Raw genomic sequence first — 22935 nt, forward strand, 5'->3', positions numbered from 1 at the left:
TTGGAGAAGGTAGTCTACTTTACTCAGCCCACCTATTCAAATGCTAATCTCTTCCAGAAACACCCTCACAGGCACACCCAGAAATAATGCTTTATTTGGGCACCGTATGTCCCAGTCAAGTTGACACATAAAATTAGCCATCACAGAAGACTAGATTCACTCACTGAAATAAAAGAAATTGAAGATTTTCCCACAATTTCCCATCAGTGACTTATAAGTAAAGACTGAAAGGCTTAATTCAAACCTGTGAACGATAATAGTTAATGACAAGTCCATTCAATCTTTCTTGAAAATTAGCTGAAATAGTTCAAAAGCTATCTTTTACCAAATGCACATATCCATTCTTTGGTTAAGAAAGAAGTACTTAAGGAGACCAAGTAGTATACTGAAAATTAAGCAAAAATGTTGTCTATTCACTTTCTGAAATGAATGAAATGTTATGGTTGAGATTTTATTTGATATGATGAGTAGGTCATGTCAAGAATACCTATGGTAATAGTGGTGTTAATTCTACGTTTTCTGCTTAGGAAATCAAGGCATCATGGCTGAAGTTAGGATATTGTGCCAGCTTCAACATGGACCCATTATAGGTTTTAACTGCAATTGAAATAAACCAGTTGTGTCTGGATAACCCTATGAAAAAACACCAGAGTTAAATTTGCTAGGGTTCCAGACAAGAATCATCAATGGATGCTATAAAATACAGTGAAAAAAATGGTATATTTGCATAGTTTCAAAGTATGTCCCCACAAGATACTATAGTTAACTGCAAAGAAAAAAGTAGTAACTCTATAGTGGAGAAACCACCTTAACCAAGTGATCGAGGTTAACATCACCAGCAATGAGACACATTGCCATCGTATATCTTCTGATAAGGTACACCGAGCAGGTACACATCATCACTTCTCTGGTATTCTTGCCAAAATTGCATCAATTCAGTTCAGTTCAGTTCAGTCGCTCAGTCGTGTCCGACTCTTTGCGACCCCATGAATCGCAGCACACCAGGCCTCCCTGTCCATCACCAACTCCCGGAGTTCACTCAGATTCATGTCCATCGAGTCAGTGATGCCATCCAGCCATCTCATCCTCTGTCGTCCCCTTCTCCTCCTGCCCCCAGTCCCTCCCAGCATCAAAGTCTTTTCCAATGAGTCAACTCTTCACATGAGTGCATATCCTACACTTAATCAGGAGGAAACATCAGACAAAACTAAATTCAGAGACTTTCTGAAAAATAATTGGACAGTATTCTGGAAAGCATCAAGGTCATGACAGACAAAGACTGAGAACCTGTTAAATGAGAGAAGGCTAAAGAAATAAAGCAACTGAATATAATGTGGCATCCAAGATTGAACCCTTAACCAAAGGGCATTGGTTGGACAGTTGGGAAAATCTGCATACGATCTGTAGGATAGTTAAGAATATTATATCAACATTAATTTCTTGGTTTTGGCAAGTGAGTGAAAGTGAAAGTCACTCACTCGTGTTTGACTCTTTGTGACCCCACGGACTATACAGCCCATGGAATTCTCCAGGCCAGAATAATGGAGTGGGTAGCCTTTCCCTTCTCCAGGGGATCTTCCCAACCCAGGAATGAAATTGGGGTCTCCTGCATTGCAGGCAGATTCTTTACCAACTGAGCTATGAGGGAAGCCCTGGTTTTGGCAAGTGTGCTTTATTTAATATCTTAACATTTTCTGAAACTAACTGAAGGCTGAGTCAATTTTTATACTATTTTCATAGTTTTTTTTAATATAAATCTGCAATTTAAAAATTGAAAGTTAAGAAAATGGACAATAGACTTAATTTTTTCTTCCACACAAGAATGATAGAATTATAAATTTGGTTTTGTATAAAAACAATTTTACAATTAAAAAATCACTGGAAATATAAAATTCAGTGTTGAATTTTTTAGGAACGAAAAGATGTGGGAAACATTCTTTCTTGTAACTTGTGAACTAGGTGAAATGAAGTGAAAGTCACTCAGTCGTGTCTGACTCTTTGTGACCCCATGGGCTATACAGTCCATGGAATTCTCCAGGCCAGAATACTGGAGTGGGCAGCCTTTCCCTTCTCCAGGGGATCTTCCCAACCCAAGGATCGAAGCCAGCTCTCCCTCATTGCAAGCAGATACTTTACCATCTGAGCCACAAGGGAAGCCGGAAGCAGATGTAAAGTGTTTTCCTTCGCCATTGTCTTTCCAGTACCAGCCACAGTGCTGGCACATAGAAGGTGAATGAAGGAGTAAACTGTACAGTATTTATTGAGTAGCCACTTGGTGGTGTTGGGAACTTAAGGGGATCTCAAACCTGGAGATGCTGGATATAGTTAAGTGTTAGAGAGATGTAAATGGGAGGGATACCATGTAGTCAAGGAGGCTGGAGGTGATTTGAAGAACATCTGTTGGAAACAGGCAAAAGGGGATCCAACTATAGTGAAAAGCATTTACAGCACTTGATATGACCCAGCTAAGAGGTTCAGGGTAACTGTTGACTCTGGTTTGTAAAGGCTGAGATTAGAAAAGTATGCAGGCACCAGATTCTTAGAGAACTGTGAACTTTGTTCCTTTTCTCCATTGACCTGTTCACTGGCTTCCTGTTTTCTAGAGAAATTGCTTTTGACTGGTTTTCAGTGGTCAAAACAAGTCAGAACTAGTGTTTGCTCAAAATTGGAAATTGGCTTATTCGTCAAAGGAGAAGAGGGAGTAATAAAGTATAAGAATGTGGGATTGGTTCTCTTCTGGTGGAAGTTACATGGTTTGCACGTAATATCCCAGTGGACCTCTTGAGAGGTGAGTATTGGGAATGGAAGTCAAATTCAAGTTGAAAAAAGAAAACCCTGTGTAAGAAAACAATGGCACCCCACTCCAGTCCTCTTGCCTGGAAAATCCCATGGACGGAGGAGCCTGGTGGGCTGCAGTCCATGGAATCGCTAAGAGTCGGACACGACTGAGTGACTTCACTTTCACTTTTCACTTTCATGCATTTGGAGAAGGAAATGGCAACCCACTCCAGTGTTCTTGCCTGGAGAATCCCAGGGACGGGGGCGCCTGTGGGCTGCTGTCTATGGGGTCGCACAGAGTCGGACATGACTGAAGTGACTTAGCAGCAGCAGCAGCAGTGGAAGAAAAAATTAGAGTGCTTTATTGTGTGAGCCAGACAAATAACCAAATGAGACAGAACTGACTGTTAAGTTGGAGAGAACATTAGAAGAGCCTGTAAGAACAGATTGACCTCTCCCCATTTGGAGGTAGCTCAGCTGATAAAGAATTCGCCTGCAATGCAGGAGACCTGGGTTCAATCCCTGGTTGGGAAAATTGCCTGGAGAAGGACATGGCAACTTATTCTAGTATTCTTGCCTGGAGAATCCCCATGATCAGAGGAGCCTAGTGGGCTACAGTCCATGGGGTCACAAAGAGTTGGCCACGAACTGAATGACTAAGCACACATTTGGGGGTGACCTGTGAGTCCCTCTGGTGCAGGCAGAGAGGGTGAGACGGCTAGATGGCTAGGCCCAGATGTACCACTTGAGTTCTTATGTGCCATTTTGTGACTTGCAGTATTTAGCACTTGGAATGAGAAATCAGAACAGAGCACAGAAAGATGTAACAGGGTTTTGTTTTTTTTCTCTTCCCTTATAGCAAAATATTAAATATTTTTAAAAAAGTGTTGAAACTTAATCCTGTGTTTTAAAAATTCTCTTAAAGGATATAATTTTAGCATTAACCATCTCACATTGGGAGAGGAAATATATTTTACATAACTATTTATATACATGTCTATACATTTTATATATACATTTTTTTTAAACCAAATATTTGGTGGCAGATTTAATATGCTTGCTTGGGAAATGGCATTTTACTTCTTAGTGAAAATTTTTCCCTTGGAGTGTGGGGAAAGCAGTTATTATTTTCTGTGGCATGAAGTCTGCATTGTAATTTTTACTCCTGATGCTGTCTGGTATTCCTAGGACAAATAATGCACTGTTTGGCAGAGTGTGTATTAAAAGCTGAATCTTCTTTCCTTCCTATCTCTGCTTCAGCATTTTAGGAAAATCTTTCTTAACTCTGTTACTCTTTTTTTTTTTTAATCTGTCATTTGCCAAAGATGCTTTCCTGTTTTATCAGAAAAAGCAATAGTACCAGCCTTCTTTCCCCTCTGGAGCAGTTGAACTTGAATCTTTCTAAGTATAACTTGTTAAAAGTGGTTTCTGAGAATCTGTAATCACAAAACGAAGCAAGGGTTTTTGACTTAATGATTGTGAACGGAAACATTATTTTTGTCTGTTACAGATTCAGACCTAGTCTCCACACTTCCAGTTAACAGTGACTATGAAAAAAGAATACCCTGTATTTACTTATATTTATAGGGTTACAAATACAGTTCTCATACATTTGTTTGATCCTCATGACATTTCTGGGAGCTAGTCCGGGCAGGTGATGTCATTCTGCCTGCAAATAGTAGGACTCAAGACTGCATGGTTCGTAAGTAGTGGAGCTAAACCCAGGTCCTTCATCTCCCTATTCAGTATTGTTCCCTTAGGGGACCTCCCTGGTGATCCAGACTCTGCACTTCTAGTCCAAGGGGAACAGATTCAATCCCTGGTCGGCTACTAAGATTCCCCATGTTGTGTGCCCACCCCCGCACCCCCCCACCCCCCAAAAAAAGCAGTACTGTGAGCTTTCAGTATTGTCTCCTTTTCCTTGGTGCTGAGATACTTCTGAGATAATTGTTTAAACTGTGTTTTCCAAGATGCTCCTTTTGACTGGCAGCTGACCAAAACCATAACCTTTTCTATCATCTGAAAGTTGTTTTTAGAAGTACTGATGGGTGGATGCAGTCATCAGTTCAGAATTTTACTGTTTGACCTTCAGCTGTTCTTGTAGCCACTTAGGAAAGTGCCTTTGCAACATTAAAACCAAGGGGAAGAGTATGTTTATGACTCTTTGGGGAATAAGAATGGGTTCCTTTCCTGCCACAGTGACCGCATCTTCAGATAAATCTCCGTGTGGAGCAGTAGCCTCCTGATGGTCATCCATTCCCTTGTTGGCCTCTTTCCTCTTCTTTATCTCTAAAATGGGAATAGAAACACCCCCATCATAGAAGATCAGAAATAATACACAAAGAACTTAGCAAAACCACCAGGTAGTATTTCAACAAGGCTACTTTCCTTCTCCCTTGAAAATGGATCTGGCAAGAAGTCGGTTCTGAACACAGGACACTGTAAGCTTGGAGCAGGTTGGCCTCCCTAGAAAGCAGACTCTGAGATGCAGAGATGAGCTTGCAGGGTGTGTTTCAGCGAGTGTTCTTGGGTGTCACACCAGTGGAAGGAACAGGGGAGAAGTAGGACTGGGCAGAGAGAACGCATGGCCTGTGATGCTGGCCCAGTGACAGCCTTTGTCAGCTTCAGCTCGAGTGGCCCTCCAGAGTTGCAGCAGGAGGGACTGGCCCTCAAGGTCACTGGGCGCAGGCCACCTGGGAAGAGGACATGGCCTTGGGCAAGTCAGCCCTCTTCAGCTGAGGCAACCCTGGAAGGCTGCCCCTTGACCGCCCTGATGCTCTCGGCAGCTCGGAGAATATGTCCTCCGTTTCTGAAGAGGCGTCTTGGTGTGGCCGCACCACGATCTTACTTTATGTTTGCCTGGAGTCCAGAGGGCAGTCGTTTAGGCAGAATGGAGTTCTGCAGTTGGTGGAAATGTCCTCTTAACAGTCAAGGACAGCAGTATATTTTCAAGTAGCACTTGTCAAATGTCAGAAATGAATCCATTTTATTCCATGTTCTGATTTTTCAAAGTCACTTAGGCCCGAGAGAGTCCTGTGACCCGTCTGAAGGCCTGACCATGGTACCCGTGGCGTAAGAATGAAGTCCTGTTGGTCGATGTGCATATGTCTGCCCCACAGGCCTGCCTGCATAGACAGAATGGAACTGATCTCAAATGCATGGCAGTTATGAGGACGAGAAGCTGGAGCATAGTGAGCCTTCCTTTGATTTTCCTGTGGAGTTCGTTTGCAGCATCAAAGCCATATTCAGGAGCAGGCATCCCATTGCCCTCTCCCACGTTTCCTTTGAAATTTTTTTTCCAGTCTTTCTAGACCGCCTGCTCCCATGGCTCTGCTGTCATACTGATGGCCAGCTGGGAGTCCCTTGAAGGTAGAAATGACTGCTTTGGTCTTAACTTCATCTCATGGAGGGGAAAGATGTTAAGGGGCTACGGGACAAAGACAGTTCTGTCCTGCACTTGTGATCATACCAATAGAAATCTCCAGATGACTTCTATTTCATCTTCCCTCAAGGCCTATCCAGACAGCTCTTTAAAAAACAAGGTGGTGTCTTTGATAAGACTATTAACTTGGATTTCCCCATCATATTTTATCTTTCCCTACAGGAGAATTTTGTGCATGTGCAGAGGAGATGACCCCTTGTCCTCTTCTTCCACTGTTTTCCTATTTTATGAAGTAAAATCCCTGAAAAAGAATTTAGTTCTGCTTAATCCCCTTTCCCTTTTCACTGTGTCCTCCAGCTCTTATCCAAAAAAAAAATCTTCTGACCCTTCAGAAGTTCTACCTTTTCCTCCCCACTTTTTTCCATTTGTGCGTGCCCCCAACACACACAGTGATACTCATAAATCTGGTAAACCTGAATGTAGATATACATTCATGACAAACCAGAGGGAAATATAGTATGAAATGCACGTGAACATGGGAAGAACCGGTTTTAAATATCCTCTGAGTTCCTTTTCAAAGCCCTGCTTTTGTCACTGCCTTCTCACTGTTGCTGACATGCTTCAAGTACCAGCATTCAGAATTTTACAGCTACTCCCATAAAAATATTTATTTAATTTCTGGTGCAGTCATAGCTCATTTCTGTTGTGAAAAACAGGAGTTTCATTTATTTTGTGTTAAGTGGGATTCCATGGGATAGTCTCAGAACTCGAGAACAATAGCATCCATCGTGTTCTGTGTTGTAAATAACTTCCAAGTGACCTTTCAGACCACAACCTGTTTCTGAGTTGGAAATCCTTTTATCAGAAAGATGAAGCCAAAACTTTGACTTTGAGGGATGAGTTGCCTTACTTTGTGTCACAAGGAACAAAGTATTTCATTATTTTTTTTTCCCCACATTATGTTCCATTCGTCTTAGATTGTCAACCCATAAGGGGCAAGGGCAGTGTTTGCCAGGCTTGACTCGAATTGTGGTGTGTAGCATCAGCATCAATATTATTTTGATCATGATGATGAATATGGTATCATCTGTGATGCAGAGGTACATGATTGTCTTCTAGTAGTTTTTATAATTTGTTTCTGTTTTTGCTTTTAAAAGTCACAACTCTGTGATTGAATTGCTCCATATTAAGTTTAAAAGTTTTAAAGTATGAATTTGTTCTTTACAAGAGCAAGCAATGTCACTGAAACTGAGAAATAAGTTCCTGCTTCACAGCACGGTTTTGCTTTTTTTGTCTTCATAGAAAACACTGGTGAATTATAGATAGGATGCTTTTCAAAACCACTTAAATTTTAGTAAAGTCACTAGATACTAAACTGATATTATGTAAAGCAATAATATGTGATAAGAGGCAACTGTTTCTGATTTTCAAGATGCTTAAGCTATACATTTAATTAACACTTTCAGCTTACACACATAATTTTGGCTAGTTTTATTTTTTGGTGGGGTGGGGTAGGTTGGCCATACCACGTGGCATGCAGGATCTTAGTACCCTGACCAGGGATCGAACCTGTGCCCCATGCATTAGAAGCATGGAGTGCTGTTGAACTGCCAAGGAATTCCCCACATATAATTTTAAAAGACTGGAACATAAGCTATGTTTATATACATGTTTGTTAATCCAAATAAATTTCTGTATAGTAGCAAATGAGCAGAGATGAAAACAATACCATAGAGTAGTTTTTATGTCTGTTTAAAACTGTATTCTCAGGATCCTTAGGACTGAAACAATAGCATTGAACCTTTGTATTTCCAGCTCTATGAAGCATTCATTCTCTGTGATCTTTTCTGTAGCTCTTTTTCAATTTATAAGAAAATAAGGGAATCAAGACAGTATGTGGTCATGTTCAGTAAACCCAAATATTATTGAGGTGCCCCTGGAAAGATAGGATAAGAAGACTTTCATTTGAAGGCACAGCTAGTTTATAACAACTGGTGGCAAGATGAATTTTCAACTATAGACTTGTTTCATGCAAAAATGGTTGGACGATTTGGGAGCTTACTTGAAAAGTTGTATCCAGAGTAGAATCTAAGCATTCCATATGTTTTAAGTGCATGTGATAGAAATGCAGATTGAGATTTCATGAATGCCTGAGTTTTCTTTGAATCTTTGCTTTGTGAAACCAGTTTTCCTTCCTTTATGATACAGTATATGCTACCATTAGTAAACACGAGTCAATCATGCTTTCAGATCTGTTGCTCTTTGGCCTAGAACTGCCTTCCCCTTTCAATTGCATAACCTGAAGCATAAATAAAATAGCATTTATCCGTCCATTCATGAACTTAGTACATTGCAAGGTAGAATTACTTGCATAATTCAAAGACTGGAAATGGCTAGCCATTTTAGAAGGTAAAGATCAAAGTCCTGCCTTGAACTATATCTTTAAAAAGTGTTACTCTCCAGTATGATCTGTGGTTTAATATATTTTAGACGTTTTAAGTTATGAGCGGTGCCCTTGACATTCTGACTCTGTTAAAACTTGGGTACCATTTTTCAGTGGCTTCATTCATTCATTTCGTGTGTTTATTCATTCTCTGTTCATGCACTAACATAATCCTATGCTGGTGTATGGAAGATGAATTTGAAACAATTCAAGTTTTCAAGTAGAAAGACAAAGATAAGTCAAGTGTATGTGATACCTTGCGTGATTTAAGATAGGTCATGGTCCCCTTGGAGCATAGATAAAAGAATAATTGATTTCATTTGGGTCCAAGGATGGGGAAAGAGAAAGGATAGCATCAGGAAATTCAAAGAGTTAACCTTGGAGCTAGACCTTCAACTCAGGCTACTTTGCAGTTCCTGTGTAGAAGAGGTGGGGAAGGCAACTGCCCCCAAGGGGGATAATACGTATAAAGGCACTGAGTTCTGCATGGAAGAACCTGATGAGGATTTGGATATGGTAGTGTGGAAGGCATTGTGTGGAGAGGTAGGTGGGATGGAAGCCTGGAAAGTAACGGGAGCGCAGTGGTAAAGGACTTTGTAGGAGATGCTGAGAGCAGACCTTCCCTTCTGCTTTATCAGACGGTGGGGACCAATGTCCATTCTTTTAGAACTCAGGCAGTGACTAAAACCAAAGCAAGGCTGGTTTGGGGAAAGAGTGCTTCAGTTATATATTATACCCTGTCAGTGCTGAGCTGAAAGACTTCTTCCAGACTCTCAGAATTGCAGGCTGGCAGGGACCTTTCAGTTCACCTTGTTCAACTCCTTCTTTTATAGAGGAGGGATCTGAAGCTCAATGAGACTGAAGAACATAATAGCTCATCTTTAATAGTTATCAGATATTATATAGGTGAAGAGTGAAGTCAGAGTTCACCCACACAGACTCCTTGGGTAAGAAATGAGGTGATGTGCAGTTATGACCCGGACAACCTGTCATCCCAGTTTTAAACATTTCCTGTGAAAGAATGAGTTTTCACAGGTAATATAGTTTGGTTCTTAGAATTTTGTGTGCCCTCTTAAAATAGAATTGCCCATAATAAAGGAACCTGACTGCCTAAGACCAGAACACTTAACAGGAATGGCTCTGCCCTCATTCATTCCCTCAGTGATTATTTACCGAGCTCAATTTGTGTGCCAGGCTCTATACTGAATTATATAGACAACTGGGAACTGAAACCTACCTAGTTCTTATATCCATGGAATTTTCAGTCTGTTGCAGGAGACATCCTTCCAAAACTTGCACAGATAAGGGAGGCTGGTTAAGTGGTTTATGGTGCTGTGAGCACATAGAATTGGGGTAAGAGGATGTATATCAAGAAAGTCTGCTCTGAGAAGCCTTATTTAATCCTTTACTACCTTTTGCAGTTTCTTTATCATTGACCCCATTTTCCTGATGAGGTAATGGAGACTCTTGAGAGATTAGGATCTTGGACCAAATCACACAGCTAATAAGTGGTCAGATCTGGCTCATACCCATATCTCATGATACCAAGTTTGGTATTCTTTTCCTACACCCAGGCTTTTTGTTTGTCTGTTTCTGGCCACTCAGTATGTGGGGTCTTAGTTCTCCAACCAGGGATGGAACTCATGTTCCCTGCAGTTCAAGCTTGAAGTCTTAATCACTGGACCACCAGGAAGTCCGTACACCCAGCCTGTTTGACATCAACATTTAAGAAGAAAGCTAACTCGGATATTAATGCATATATATGAAGTATAGAAAGATGGTATTGATGAACCTATTAGCAGGGCTGCAGTGGAGATGCAGACGTAGAGAAGAGACTTGTGGACGCTGTAGGGGAACGACAGGGTGGGACGAATTGAGAGAGTAACATGGAAAGTATACATTATCTTAGGTAAAATAGATAGGGAAAATTTGCTGTGTGACCACATAGAGGGAAGGGATGGGGAGGAAGGTAGGAGGAAGATTCAAAAGGGAGGGGATATGTATATACCTATGGCTGATTCATGCTGAGGTATGGTGGAAACCAACACAATATTGTAAAGCAACTGAAAATAAGTAAATTTTTAAAAAGAGGGCTAAGAAAGTAGATCTACAGCAGAAGGCTGGAAGGTATGAGAGGCGTGGTAGAAGAGAGGAGGGCCTCCTGAAAGGCAACATGAATGTAGTGACAGTGGCGGGGAGAGCAATTTCAGAACACAGTGAAGTGAAGGGCTGAGGTGTGAAGGGGTGGTGAAGAATGAAACCTGTGAGTGGGACTGCCATGTTCAAGAAGGTGATGGGGTGGGAGAGAGCCACCGGCAGTGAGGGAGGTATTTCTGGCTGCCTGGGAGTTAACACAGGCATTCTGTTAGGAGAATGAGCTGAGTTAGGGCACCCACACACTTAGACCTCTAGGAGAAGCATCAGTAGTGCAGGGCTGAACCACTAGGGTTGTGAGAGGTTAAGGTAACTTGATGAGTGTAAAAAGGCAATTCTGGGGTAGGTTTGCTTTGGAGTCTTAAATTGTACTCAATCTACTGTCTGGTTGTTGATTCCTTTTAAGAAGAGGTCCCTGAAAGTTATTTGAAGTAATCTGTCAAGATACAGACCTTTGATTATTTTTCAAGCAAACACTGTTGAGGCCATCACCATGAGGTCATAGGGTATTTATGGTTATAGTTAGAAAATGACATCATGGATTAATGCTTATCTAGAATGTTTTAACTTGGTTACTGTGTAGTTATTTTTATCTGTCTCATATACTTTGGGCTGTGTTTTCTGTCCTGTGTTTTGATTGCTACTGCTAATTTTGTTTTAAGATCATAAAATGGCTTTAGACTTCTCTGAAAGCCCATTACTTATTGGCCTGTTTTGATTTTTGACAGATTCATGTGTTCCTTCAGGCTTTTAAAATACATTCATAGCAATAACAATAATAGTAATAACAATAATTTACTTGGGGGATTGGTGGTGTTTCTAAATCTTATGATCTGAAAGATAGAAAATTGTAAAATTCACTTCCAAAGTTGAGGGCTTTTAAAAATCAGTCGAAGCATCTACTATCATTTTTTGGATGTGACTTGCAAGATGATTTCAGCATGTGAAATATTTAACAAGAAATGTGTCTTCTCTTTCTGTGTGTTGAGGTCCTTTTCTTTACTTTCTAGCCTGGTCTCTCTTATGACTCAGGTGTTAATTTCCTGGGAAGAATCTCTGTCCTTCATTCTCTCTTAACCCCTCAAATTGCCTAGGGATGGTTAATCTCTGGTATTATATCCCAGTCCTGCCCAGCCCCGCACCGTGTTTAAGAAACCAGTCAGTCTGTAAACATTAGGTAAGGCTAAACGGTGACTGCCCCTACTTCCCCTAGTTCAAATGATCTGAGAGCTAAGGCATGTGGGAATTGTCCTTTTGGCCATGTGTTTAGACCCAGGGGAGAGAAGTAACCATTACCATTGATTACTACAGAGAAGAAGACTGCTTTAACACCATGTGCTGGGCTAGACCCCGAGGACACAGTAGTGAGCAGTGAGTAGTGAGGACATAGTGCCTTCTCTTGAGGGCCTTATGGTGTATGGAAAAGAAATATCCTGAAGACAGCATAGCAGAAAGGTCAACCAGGCTTATTAATTAGTAAGACATACAGTCCTCGTTTATTACTGAACACATATTTATTGAGTCCCTACCATGGGATGGGCTTCCATGGGGAGTGATTGTAGCAGTGAGGTAGAGGGACACTCCTTGCGCAGCTCTTCAGGCAGTATCTTTGTTTACGTGTGTTATTGAGTGATGTTGATATTTTTTCTACTATCTTAGTAACTATCACGAACCTTTGAAATTTGTATTAATAACACTTGTTTGACCAAACAGTTAGCAAAGTATGTAAACTTTGGTTTTCTTCTGAAAGGTGTCATGTTAAAATATGACAGCCAGTTCTAACTATCAGTGTGTATTTCCTGCTCACGTTCATTTTTCCTGGTCAGTAACATGCAATAGTAAGCAGTATAACTAGCCATTACTGACATGATTATCCCCATATATTGTGTCATTTCTTACAGTTATTGCCAGTTTTCGAGGAACTGTGCCATATGGTCTATCATTGGAAATTGGAGATACAGTTCAGATCCTGGAGAAGTGTGATGGTAAGTAGACTAGTATTGATTGTTTACAGTTGGGTAAACCATCTCCTCAGCATTGGGCAGCTCATAAAATTTACAAATTCTTTTCATACTTCTGTTAATCTCTGGAATTTTCCCCTTAGTCACAATGAACCATTTTTTACAAAACTGTTTTCTTGCATGTTCAATGTTTGGCTTATGGGAAAACATTGTTTGGTATTTTTAAACTGATTATATTTTTTCCTAATATTATTTATTTATATTCGCTAGATGCAATTGAGACTGTTGAATTTCTGAGAGTTCATGACTCAGGGCCAAACTCGAGGGCCTTTCTTGGAATGTCAAGTGTCTGGTGGGCGCCCCAGGACAAAAGAAACAGAGGTCCAGAGCAGAAATGCTTTAACCAAGGTTGGGTAACCAGATTCCTTGGGGGTGGGACTCCTGCCCTGGCCAACTCTGCTCTAGTCCTATAAACTCTACCTCCTCACCTCCCCCAAATTTGGACTGAAATTATTTCCTCCATTTGAAATGTTAAGTGAACTTGTATGGTTAATTTATATAAGAGGTACCTCATTAAATCAACCTAGTATGTTCTCAAATGCTTCTATTCCTTGTAACAAAACATCCTTAAACACTAGTCCTTAAAAAGATCCCAGATAAAATGACTACTTTTTTTTCTTAACAAAATGGCCATATTGTAAAGTCCCATCAGCATATCCAAAGATATGATTTTCCTCTCAATACCTTGTCCTTATTTGGAATTTATAATATGGTAAGACTCTATCAAATTAACATTCATTATTGATAAAATTGTGTTCTCCCAAATAGAACTATTACTTTTATTTAGAGCCTGTCATTAAATGGTGGTGATACAGGGACATTTATTTTATCCAGTGTCACTGATATATTTAAAAATATAAGGTTTTTCTCTGTCGTTGCCAGATATATTTTGTCTGTTTCCACTTCGTTTACAGATAAATATAAAATCTGTTATGAATGGGTGAAAATATACTTACCAGTTAATGGGAGCTGTTTTGTAATGTAAACATCTTTCTGTATGGTGTAGTTGGACAGAGACCTCACTGTGACATTTCTGCAATTCTCAAGAAGTTTTGGTTACTATTAAAATAATTATTTAAGAAAGGATATATTTCTTGGGTGGATGTCTTTAAGGAATCTAATAAATCCTGACATTATAGATTGCAATTCTCAATTCATTCTACTTTTTCCAGGCTGATTGTAAAATGGTGTTTTACAAAATATTTTTTTAAGAAAACTCATGAGGAACAAAAATATTTAAATACAAAACTCAAATACGTCTTTCTAAAAGTTCAATTAATCAAAAAGATTCAATTCAATAGAACATTGATTTTATGATAAAATAATTTCTTCCAATAAGCAAAATGGTTTCTATAGTTGAAGAAACAATAAGTTGAAAATAATACATTTATAGGAGGCTGTGTATTAGCTTATGGAGTAAAAAATGGTAACCCACTCAAGTATTCTTTCTTGGAAAATTTCCATGGACAGAGGAGTTTGGAGGGCTGCAATCCATGGGGTCACAAAGAGTCAGACACAACTAACCAACTGAGCACACACACAGCACATGTATATTAGCTATATAAATTCATATATATATATATGTATACTCTGTAATTGTTTTAAACTATAAAAAGTTATGTTCCCCCTTAAAGACAGTGCTGTAAAACTTCCTGAGTCACTTTGGAGGTTAAGTAATAGACATTCTGCAGAATGGATGAAAGAGTGCCATTAATGCTCTAAGTGGATGAGACCTGGCTTCTTTCTTCTGATGCTATCAGACTGATCCTCACCCAAGATGGTAGGCGATGTGTGAGTTCAGTACAGAATTGCTGGCTAAGCGCTGTTCTTTGATGGTAGAGTCAGGGCTTTGTATTCAGGCAAAGACAGTTTGGAACTATATTAAACCTTGTGTAGATTCTTGAATTTCTTTGAGATATAGTGTGACATTTTATAAAATGGAGTGAAACTAGGCTCAGAGAGGTCACTTAACTTGCCCAAGATTTCAACAGCTAATACTTATTGATAGTAAAACCAGAATTTAAGTCCAGTGCTCTGATTCTCAAACCTTTACTTCCATTATGCATGTTTGTATTTTTTATGTACATTTCCAATACAATTTTTAAATGATTTTATTGATAGAAAACTTAAACTTGTAGTCACTTCACTTTTATAGTTTAGCCTACTTCCAACTCCCACATATTTATACCTAGAATATCTACATGTAAGGTAAAGTCTGTCAGCAAAAGATACATTGATTTCTAATGATTTCTTCAAAGTATTATAATGATTTATTGAAATATGACCATGATTATTTCTCCACAGGCTGGTACAGAGGATTTGCCTTAAAAAACCCAAATATCAAGGTAAAAATAATTACTTTTAACTGTAATTGTGGGATTTTTAAGAAAGATGGTTAATTTACTTTATTTCATTATACAGTTGAAATTATGAAATACTAAATGGCAATACAGATTTTCAATATTTTTGGAAATTCCTTTGAACTTAGATTATACTTAAGATATACTATTCAAGTGATAATCCTGTGTAGCTCTTGAAATTTATACTGAGAAGACCTTAATAAGCTTATTATATGTAAACAGAACCTTTTGAAATGTGAGTTTTGCAGAAAGCTAAATTAAAATTCAGACAGCAGAAATACATATTCCAAAAGACATAATGAATAGAGGTATTTAATCTTTATTTTCTGTGATATCATTTGTAAAAGTTGGTGTGGAGAGTGGTTTATTTTAGATATGTTATGAGTCCCTTTAGGTGTGAGGAGCTGAAATGTAGGAAAATCAAATTATAAAGAGTCCATCTTTCTTACCATTCCAGACAGAAACTAAGACTCATTATCGTTTATATATTTATATAAATCCTAAGGAATTATAGTAGGAAGTAATATGAGTTTTCTTTTACCTTTCCTTTGGTGTAGTTTATGATGTTAACACTAATCCTTACTTCTATATTTTTCGACTCTTTGTTCCTGTATTCCCATCTTTACCCATGCTACCCACATTCACTAATATTTTCTTACATGCCATGTTCATTTTTTGGTTTAATTCTCGTTTTCTTAGGATTGTAGATAAAGTGTGTCATTTCTCATTTCCAAAATATAAGTAATCTAATCTTTTTTGCCTGTGTTTCTGTTTAAGTATACCTTTTTTCCTGGATCATCCAACTGTGTTAATTACTTTATTTCATTTATTTTAGGTCATTCTAAAGGAGAGTCTATACTTCAGCTCTCATTTAAAGTTATTTTTGGATATCTGCAGGCACATACATATGTAACTTCAATATTTTTCATTTAGAACATAGTTTAAAAAGTGTTAAAATTTTTTGCTTTTATTTCTCTTCTAAAGAAACTCAATTTCTGACTTCTTGTTAATTCCAATAATTACTCTTATTTGCTCTTCCTACCATATTGAGGTAAATTTAAATTCCAAAGGAAAAAAATGGTGTTTTTTTTTTTAAACCTATGCCTGTTTATTACTGTTGTATGTACAGAGCTTGCTAGTTAAATTTTATGTTATCCTTGGACCCACAGTGGTGATAATGTATTCAGATGACATTTGTTTTTCCTAAATATTTAATTGAATTTTCCATTTAATTGTACATAAAAAATCATTCAGAGAATATTGTCATTTAATGGATAATAAAATTGCTCTTTTTTAAATTTTTTTTTCAATTTCTCATTTAGAACAAAGGAACAATTTCCTTGCCCTAGCCTTTCCCTACAATAAAGAGCTTTAAGCTGGCGTGTCTTCTTTTGTTTAATTTTTGTTCCATCAGAATGGCAGCCTGGTGATGATTTGCTGCTATGTTTTCATTAAGGATCATTCCTAAACATGTAATATACTGTTTCTAAATTCGTATTGGTATTTTTTTAGCATGTATTTTCAAATAGGCACATGAGTAGTTTGAAGACAAGGAAAAGAACTACAACCAAAAGAAGCAGACTAAAACCCCTTTTTTTCAAAACTGCAATATTTAAAAAATATTTAACATGCTTTCTATATAGAATTCTTGAAAATACAAAAAATTTCTGTTATATATAGAATATATTTTTGAGCAGGATTTAATGTTTTGATTATATTTATTTTAAAGTATCTCTAAATTTGTAAACTGATAAATATTCGAAATAAAATGACTGGTTCTAAGCTACAATAGATTTCACCTAGAGAATGTGTTAGATACTCCATCTTCCTGGTATTGTTATGGTTGTGTGGTGATATTTTATATATATGACTTATGAAAGTTATTCTGCTGGAATAGACATAACCTTCACATTTTCTCTTCTAGGGTATATTTCCTTCCAGCTACGTTCACTTGAAAAATGCCTGTGTAAAGAACAAAGGGTAAGAAATAAATTTTATTGATGGAGAGTTTTCACACAATCATTGCTTATTTTGGAATTTGAAAGACTTATTGTCTTGAAAAAATGAATCGATTCTTGCCATTGTTTGTGTTGTTAGATAAAACACAGATGGCATTAAGGCAGTTTGTGGAGAAAATGAAAGAACCACATCTGTATGTTGGACAATCTAGGGCACTGGAAGTCTCTCATTGTCTAGAAATCGTGGAATCTACCTAATCTTAAACAAAAGGAGTTGGTCCTTGGTTTCCTGTGGTGTAGGAAAGCAAGCAGTCATAGCCATCAAATGCTGAGTCATATCTCAACCCAGGAATTTCCTAGATTCACTACTGATCATAAGTAGTTGAGCCTGCCATTATTTTCCTAATTGGGCTTAAAAACATATCCTTGTGTGTTATTGTTATTGTTCACTCGCTAAGTCCTATCTGACTCTTTGCAACCCCATGAACTGCAGCACACCAGCCTCCTCTGTCTCCCACGATCTCCCAGAGTTTGCTCAAATTCATGTCCATTGAGTGGGTGATGCTATCCAACCATCTCATCCTCTGCCAACCCCTTCTCCTTTTGTCTTCAATCTCTCCCAGAATTAGGGTCTTTTCCCATGAGTCGTCTCTTGGCATCAGGTAGCCAAAGTATTGGAGCTTCTGCTGATGCTGAGCTTCAGCATGAGTCCTTCCAATGAATATTCAGGATTGATTTCCCTTAAGATTGACTGATCTGATCTCCTTGTAGTCCAAGGGACTCTTCGAGAGTCTTCTCCATCACCACAGTTCCAAAGCATCAGTTCTTTAGTGCCCAGTCTTCTTTATGGTCCAGCTCTCACAACCATACATCACTGCTGGAAAAACCACAGCTTTGACTTCTGTTGGCAAAGTGGCATCTCTGCTTTTTAATACACTAAGTTTGTCACAACTTTCCTTCCAAGGATCAAGCATCTTTTAATGGGTCCCGTCACTGTCTGCAGTGATTTTGGAGCCCCCCAAAATATAATCTGTCACTGTTTCCAGTTTTTCCCCATCTATTTGCCATGAAGTGATGGGACCAGATGTCATGATCTTAGTGTTTTTTTAGTGTTGAGTTTTAGGCCAGCATTTTCATTCTCCTCTTTCACTCTTATCAAGAAACTCTTTAGTTACTCCTCACTTTCTGCCATTAGAATGGTATCATCTACATATCTGAGGTTGTTGATATTTCTCCTGGCAGGCTTGATTCCAGCTTGTGACTCATCTAGCCTGGCATTTTGCTTGATGTACTTAGCATATAAGTTAAACAAGAGGGTGACAATATACATCCTTGATGTACTCTTTTCCCAATTTTGAACCAGTCCATTGTTCTATGTCGGGTTCTAACTGTTGTTTCTTGACCTGCATATAGGTTTCTCAGGAGACAGGTAAGGTGGTCTGGTATTCCCATCTCTTGAAGAATTTTCCACAGTTTGCTGTGATCCACACAGTCAAAGGCTTTAGTGTAGTCAGTGAGGCAGAAGATGTTTTTCTGGAATTCCCTTGCTTTCTCTGTGATCCAGTGAATGTTGACAATTTGATCTCTGGTTCCTCTGCCTTTTCTAAACCCATCTTGTACATCTGAAAGTTCTCAATGCACATACTACTGAAGCATAGCTTGAAGAATTTTGAGTAGAAACTTGCTAGCATGTAAAATAAGTGCAATTGTCTGGTAGTTTGAACATTCTTTGCCACTGCCCTTCTTTGGGTTTCGAATGAAAACTGACCATTTCCAGTCCTGTGGCCACTGCTGAGTTTTCCAAATTTGCTAACAGATTAAATGCAGCACTCTAACAGCATCATCTTTTAGGATTTTAAATAGCTCAACTGGAATTCTATCATCTCTACTAGCTTTGCTTGTAGTAATACTTTTCCTAAGGCCCACTTGACTTCACATTCCAGGATGTCTGACTTTAGGTGAGTGACAATACCGTCATGGTTATCTCAGTCATTAAGACCTTTTTTGGTAGTAGTAGTAGTAAGTACTTAAAATATTAGATTAAAAATATATTTCTAATACTAATAATTGCCACTACTATTACTCTTTTAATGAATGTGTGTCCTTCAGAAATGTTGTGCACATATAACCCACCAGAAATGAGTCAAGCAGAGCTATTAGTCCTTTTGGAGTTCTCCAACCAGTGTCTATCCAGCCCTCCTCAAGTAAACCAAGGGACTGTCCAGAAAACACACATTTACTCTTTGTTCCTACCTTTCTGGCCTAGTGATCTGGGTCTTTCTACCCTGTCCTTTAAAGGATCCACCTGGGCCAACCCCTGCAGCCAGTCTCTTTGCTGCCTTTGCCCCAAACCCAACCCTGATCCTAAAAACCCTCCAGAGCAGAGAGCCACCCTGCCCCCATCCTACGTGCAGACTGAGGAAGAGAAAATAGACAGCATGCTAGCAAAGATGATGTCAAGCATCATTCTGTGTAGTTTAAGTCCTCTCTCTCTGAAAATGTGTTGTGGTGGGACATAGTTTTAATTGAAACAAGTACCTTGTTTGTTTGTCCTAGTCTGTAACTGGTTAGTATCTGGCTCCCTTGATTCTGAGGAAGTTTAAAGATGGATAAAATTGTCTTAAAATTTGGTCCTGTTAGTTTAAGACTTGATGTGGGTTTGACACCTGACAGAGGGCATGATGAGCATTATAGAGCAAGAGAGCCTCAGGGTAGAACCAAAGTTTATTTTCTTAAAAAGAAAAAAAAAAGTTAGAATTGATGGAGACTTTAGGTTCTAGGACTGTTAACTGGAAGAAAAACTTTAACCTGAAAACATTCGAGAACACGTATTGCCAGATGATTGCTTTCCCAGAGAGCAATCTCTTTAGGCTTTTGATGTTGCCTGTCTTATTTTAAGGGGATTAGCAGACTGATGGCCCACCAGGATGAAATGACTGCAATGTACATCTCAGAATAACTCAACCGAATATAATTTCAGGGGCAGCTTCTTATGTCAGACCATTTGAATGTTGATTTTGGTATAATTAAGAGGAAACAGCTGCTCACCTAAAATGGCAATTTTGTGCTTCTTAAAAATGTACATTTTGGTTGAGCAAACCCCAGACCAACTTCCCATAGACTAAATTGCCTTTATGTTCTTTCCTGGGTCTCAGAGCAGTGCAAAACTGATGGGGGTGGGGGTTGGGGGTCCTTAAATTATAGTTTGTGAATGGTGAGGTCACTTCTTTGTTGTTTAATTCTTGCTGTGGTCATGTCAGTTTTTAAATGTTAAGTAGGTTGTTGAGTTTTCTTAAGAATTCAATGTTCCTGCCCAGACTTTAAGTTCTATCATTTTATAATGTCTGTCTCCAAATACTCATCATTTAAATCGCAACAGCTGCTTGAAAAGCAAAATAAATGCACTTCCATTTAAAAATGTCAGTTATGTAGACTTGATAAAAGGTTCTGTGTATGTCACAGTTCATATATTACTGTTTACTTTTATTTCTGGTTTTACATCTTCAGCTATGTTTAAGCTCTAGAAAGAATTAAAATATTCGTAGGGTATTTTAGCAGAAGTATGAAATGAGGCTTTGTTGGTGAAGAAATCAAGGCAAGATTTTAATTCCCATACTTGCCGAGAAAACTTTACAAAAGACAATTAGGTACCCTTTGGACTTAACATCAAGAAGGAACACAGAACAGTTAATAGCCTCATGATAAGAAATAAAAATTTCCCTTGATCATCTGCATAACCTGTTTCAGTGTCCACTGAACACTGAACATTGTCCTTAGAAAAAGATACTCAAATGAAGAAGATAATCCCCCTCAGTATAGTCAATTAGCATTCTTTTGGCAAGTAGCATTAAAGGCACTTACCCATTTTAACCTGCACAAAAATGAAGAATTTAAAAAAAAGAAATGAGAGATGAAAAAATAAAGGTTATTGTATGTCAAAGATAGGATGCAGAAAACAAATTCAATTTGTTTTTTTCTCTCCATCTCCTTATATATATTCTCAACATCAGGACCACCATAGATACCCTGCTAATATTGGTATGAATATTTTCCAAATATAGTTTCTGACACATAGAAAAGAAATAGAAGGAATATATTACCCTAATCATGGAGAGGAGCATTCTGCAATGGATCCTCAAATACCTGTGATGTCTTAAATCCTTTATAAGTTCTGAGATGCGTGACAACATTACTGATACTAGTAATAATTTTTCATGGTCCTGTTTGCAAGTAATAAAAATGAGGTGTTAATGAGATCAAGTGAGTATTCAGTCAGTACCTCAGTGTCTAGTTGTTTATAATACTGAGTTAGTTTGGATGTTTGCAGCCATCATATCCTGATCATTGAATGAGCCTTTCACTTTCTTTGAGCCCAATGGCCATAGCGCTTGGAAGGCAAGAGCCATCTCACAGTCTAGATAGCCTGGTAACCTCAGGTTACATACAAGAACTTTTGAACTTGGAGAATTTAAGTGAGTTGCTGTTTAGAGATCAAACTGTGCCTGGGGCACAACCTCGCTGGTAGTGTTGCTTCACCACACTGCTTAAACTTTGATCTAGGTGAAGTGGCTGGTCATTCTGGTGTTGTACTGCCGTAACCCACATCACATTCCTCACACAAGTTCACATTCAGATCCTGGTTTCTGTTTGCAGAACCAAAAATAACTAGGCAGCTTCCTTTCGTAGTTGGTCTTTTAGAATATCTAAAAGAAGATTATGGTCTATGTCATTTGCATATATACTTGTTCAATTTCACAGACAATTTGAAATGGTTATTCCCACTGAAGACTCTGTGATCACAGAAATGACATCAACATTAAGAGACTGGGGAGCTATGTGGAAACAACTCTATGTGGTACGTAAGTTTTTAATAGCATCATTTTTTCAGTAGAGCATTGTTTCAAGAAATATCTGAATGGGGTGAGTGTCAACTAATATTTGAGCACTGCCACTACTCCGGGAATTGGGGATAAGAGAGCTTAATACAGCATAGTCTGATTTTTATCCCTGTGTCCATCCAGCATGGATTTTGAAAGTTCTTTTTCAAGCTGCACGAACGTAAAAAATTACTTTCCTGGCATCTATTTAAATAGGATAATTTACATGGAACCTAGATTTAGGCTTTCTGAATAATTTTAATTGTTACAGAGAAATAAGCTTATTTTTCAATATAATTTTCATAATGATGATTCAATTATACTCTAATTCTCTGTACATTGCTCAGGTATACTAAAAATGATAAGCTATTTAGAATCAATGAGAAGATTCTAGAACTACAAGAGAAAGGAATGTTTCTTGGGAAAAAAAGGAGTCAGTGTTTTGGGTATATACGTATATATATGGCTTTCCAGAAGGCAATGGCACCCCTCTCCAGTACTCTTGCCTGGAAAATCCCATGGATGGAGGAGCCTGGTAGGCTGCAGTCCATGGGGTCGCTAAAGGTTGGACACGACTGAGCGACTTCACTTTCACTTTCACTTTTCACTTTCATGCATTGGAGAAGGAAATGGCAACCCACTCCAGTGTTCTTGCCTGGAGAATCTCAGGGACGGAAGAGCCTCATGGGCTGCCGTCTGTGGGGTCGCACAGAGTCGGACACGACTGGAGTGACTTAGCAGCAGCATGGCTTTCCAGGTGGTGCTAGTGGTAAAGAATCTGCTTGCCAGTGGAGACATAAAAGTTGTAGGTTCAATCCCTGTGTCAGAAAGATCCCCTGGAGGAAGGCGTTGCAATCCACTCCAGTATTCTTGCCTAAAGAATGCCATGGACAGAGGAGCCTGGCAGGCTACAGTTCACAGGGTCACAAACAGTCAAACATGACTGAAGCAACTTAGCACGC

At 38.6% G+C, this 22935-nt stretch overlaps 1 protein-coding gene across 3 annotated transcripts in view; it reads left to right on the forward strand.

Moving 5' to 3' along the window:
* Positions 1–22935, forward strand: part of DOCK4 (dedicator of cytokinesis 4) — a 468492-nt gene that overhangs the window by 181305 nt on the left and 264252 nt on the right. For all 3 annotated transcript variants that reach the window (XM_040260165.1, XM_040260167.1, XM_040260166.1), the window contains exons 2-5: positions 12659–12742; positions 15083–15123; positions 17063–17118; positions 21855–21951. In XM_040260165.1, coding sequence (XP_040116099.1) covers positions 12659–12742; positions 15083–15123; positions 17063–17118; positions 21855–21951 — 278 coding nt within the window. The remainder of the gene's footprint in view (positions 1–12658; positions 12743–15082; positions 15124–17062; positions 17119–21854; positions 21952–22935) is intronic.

This window comes from Oryx dammah, unplaced genomic scaffold (assembly GCF_014754425.2).
Source record: "Oryx dammah isolate SB20612 unplaced genomic scaffold, SCBI_Odam_1.1 HiC_scaffold_18, whole genome shotgun sequence".
NCBI lineage: Eukaryota > Metazoa > Chordata > Mammalia > Artiodactyla > Bovidae > Oryx > Oryx dammah.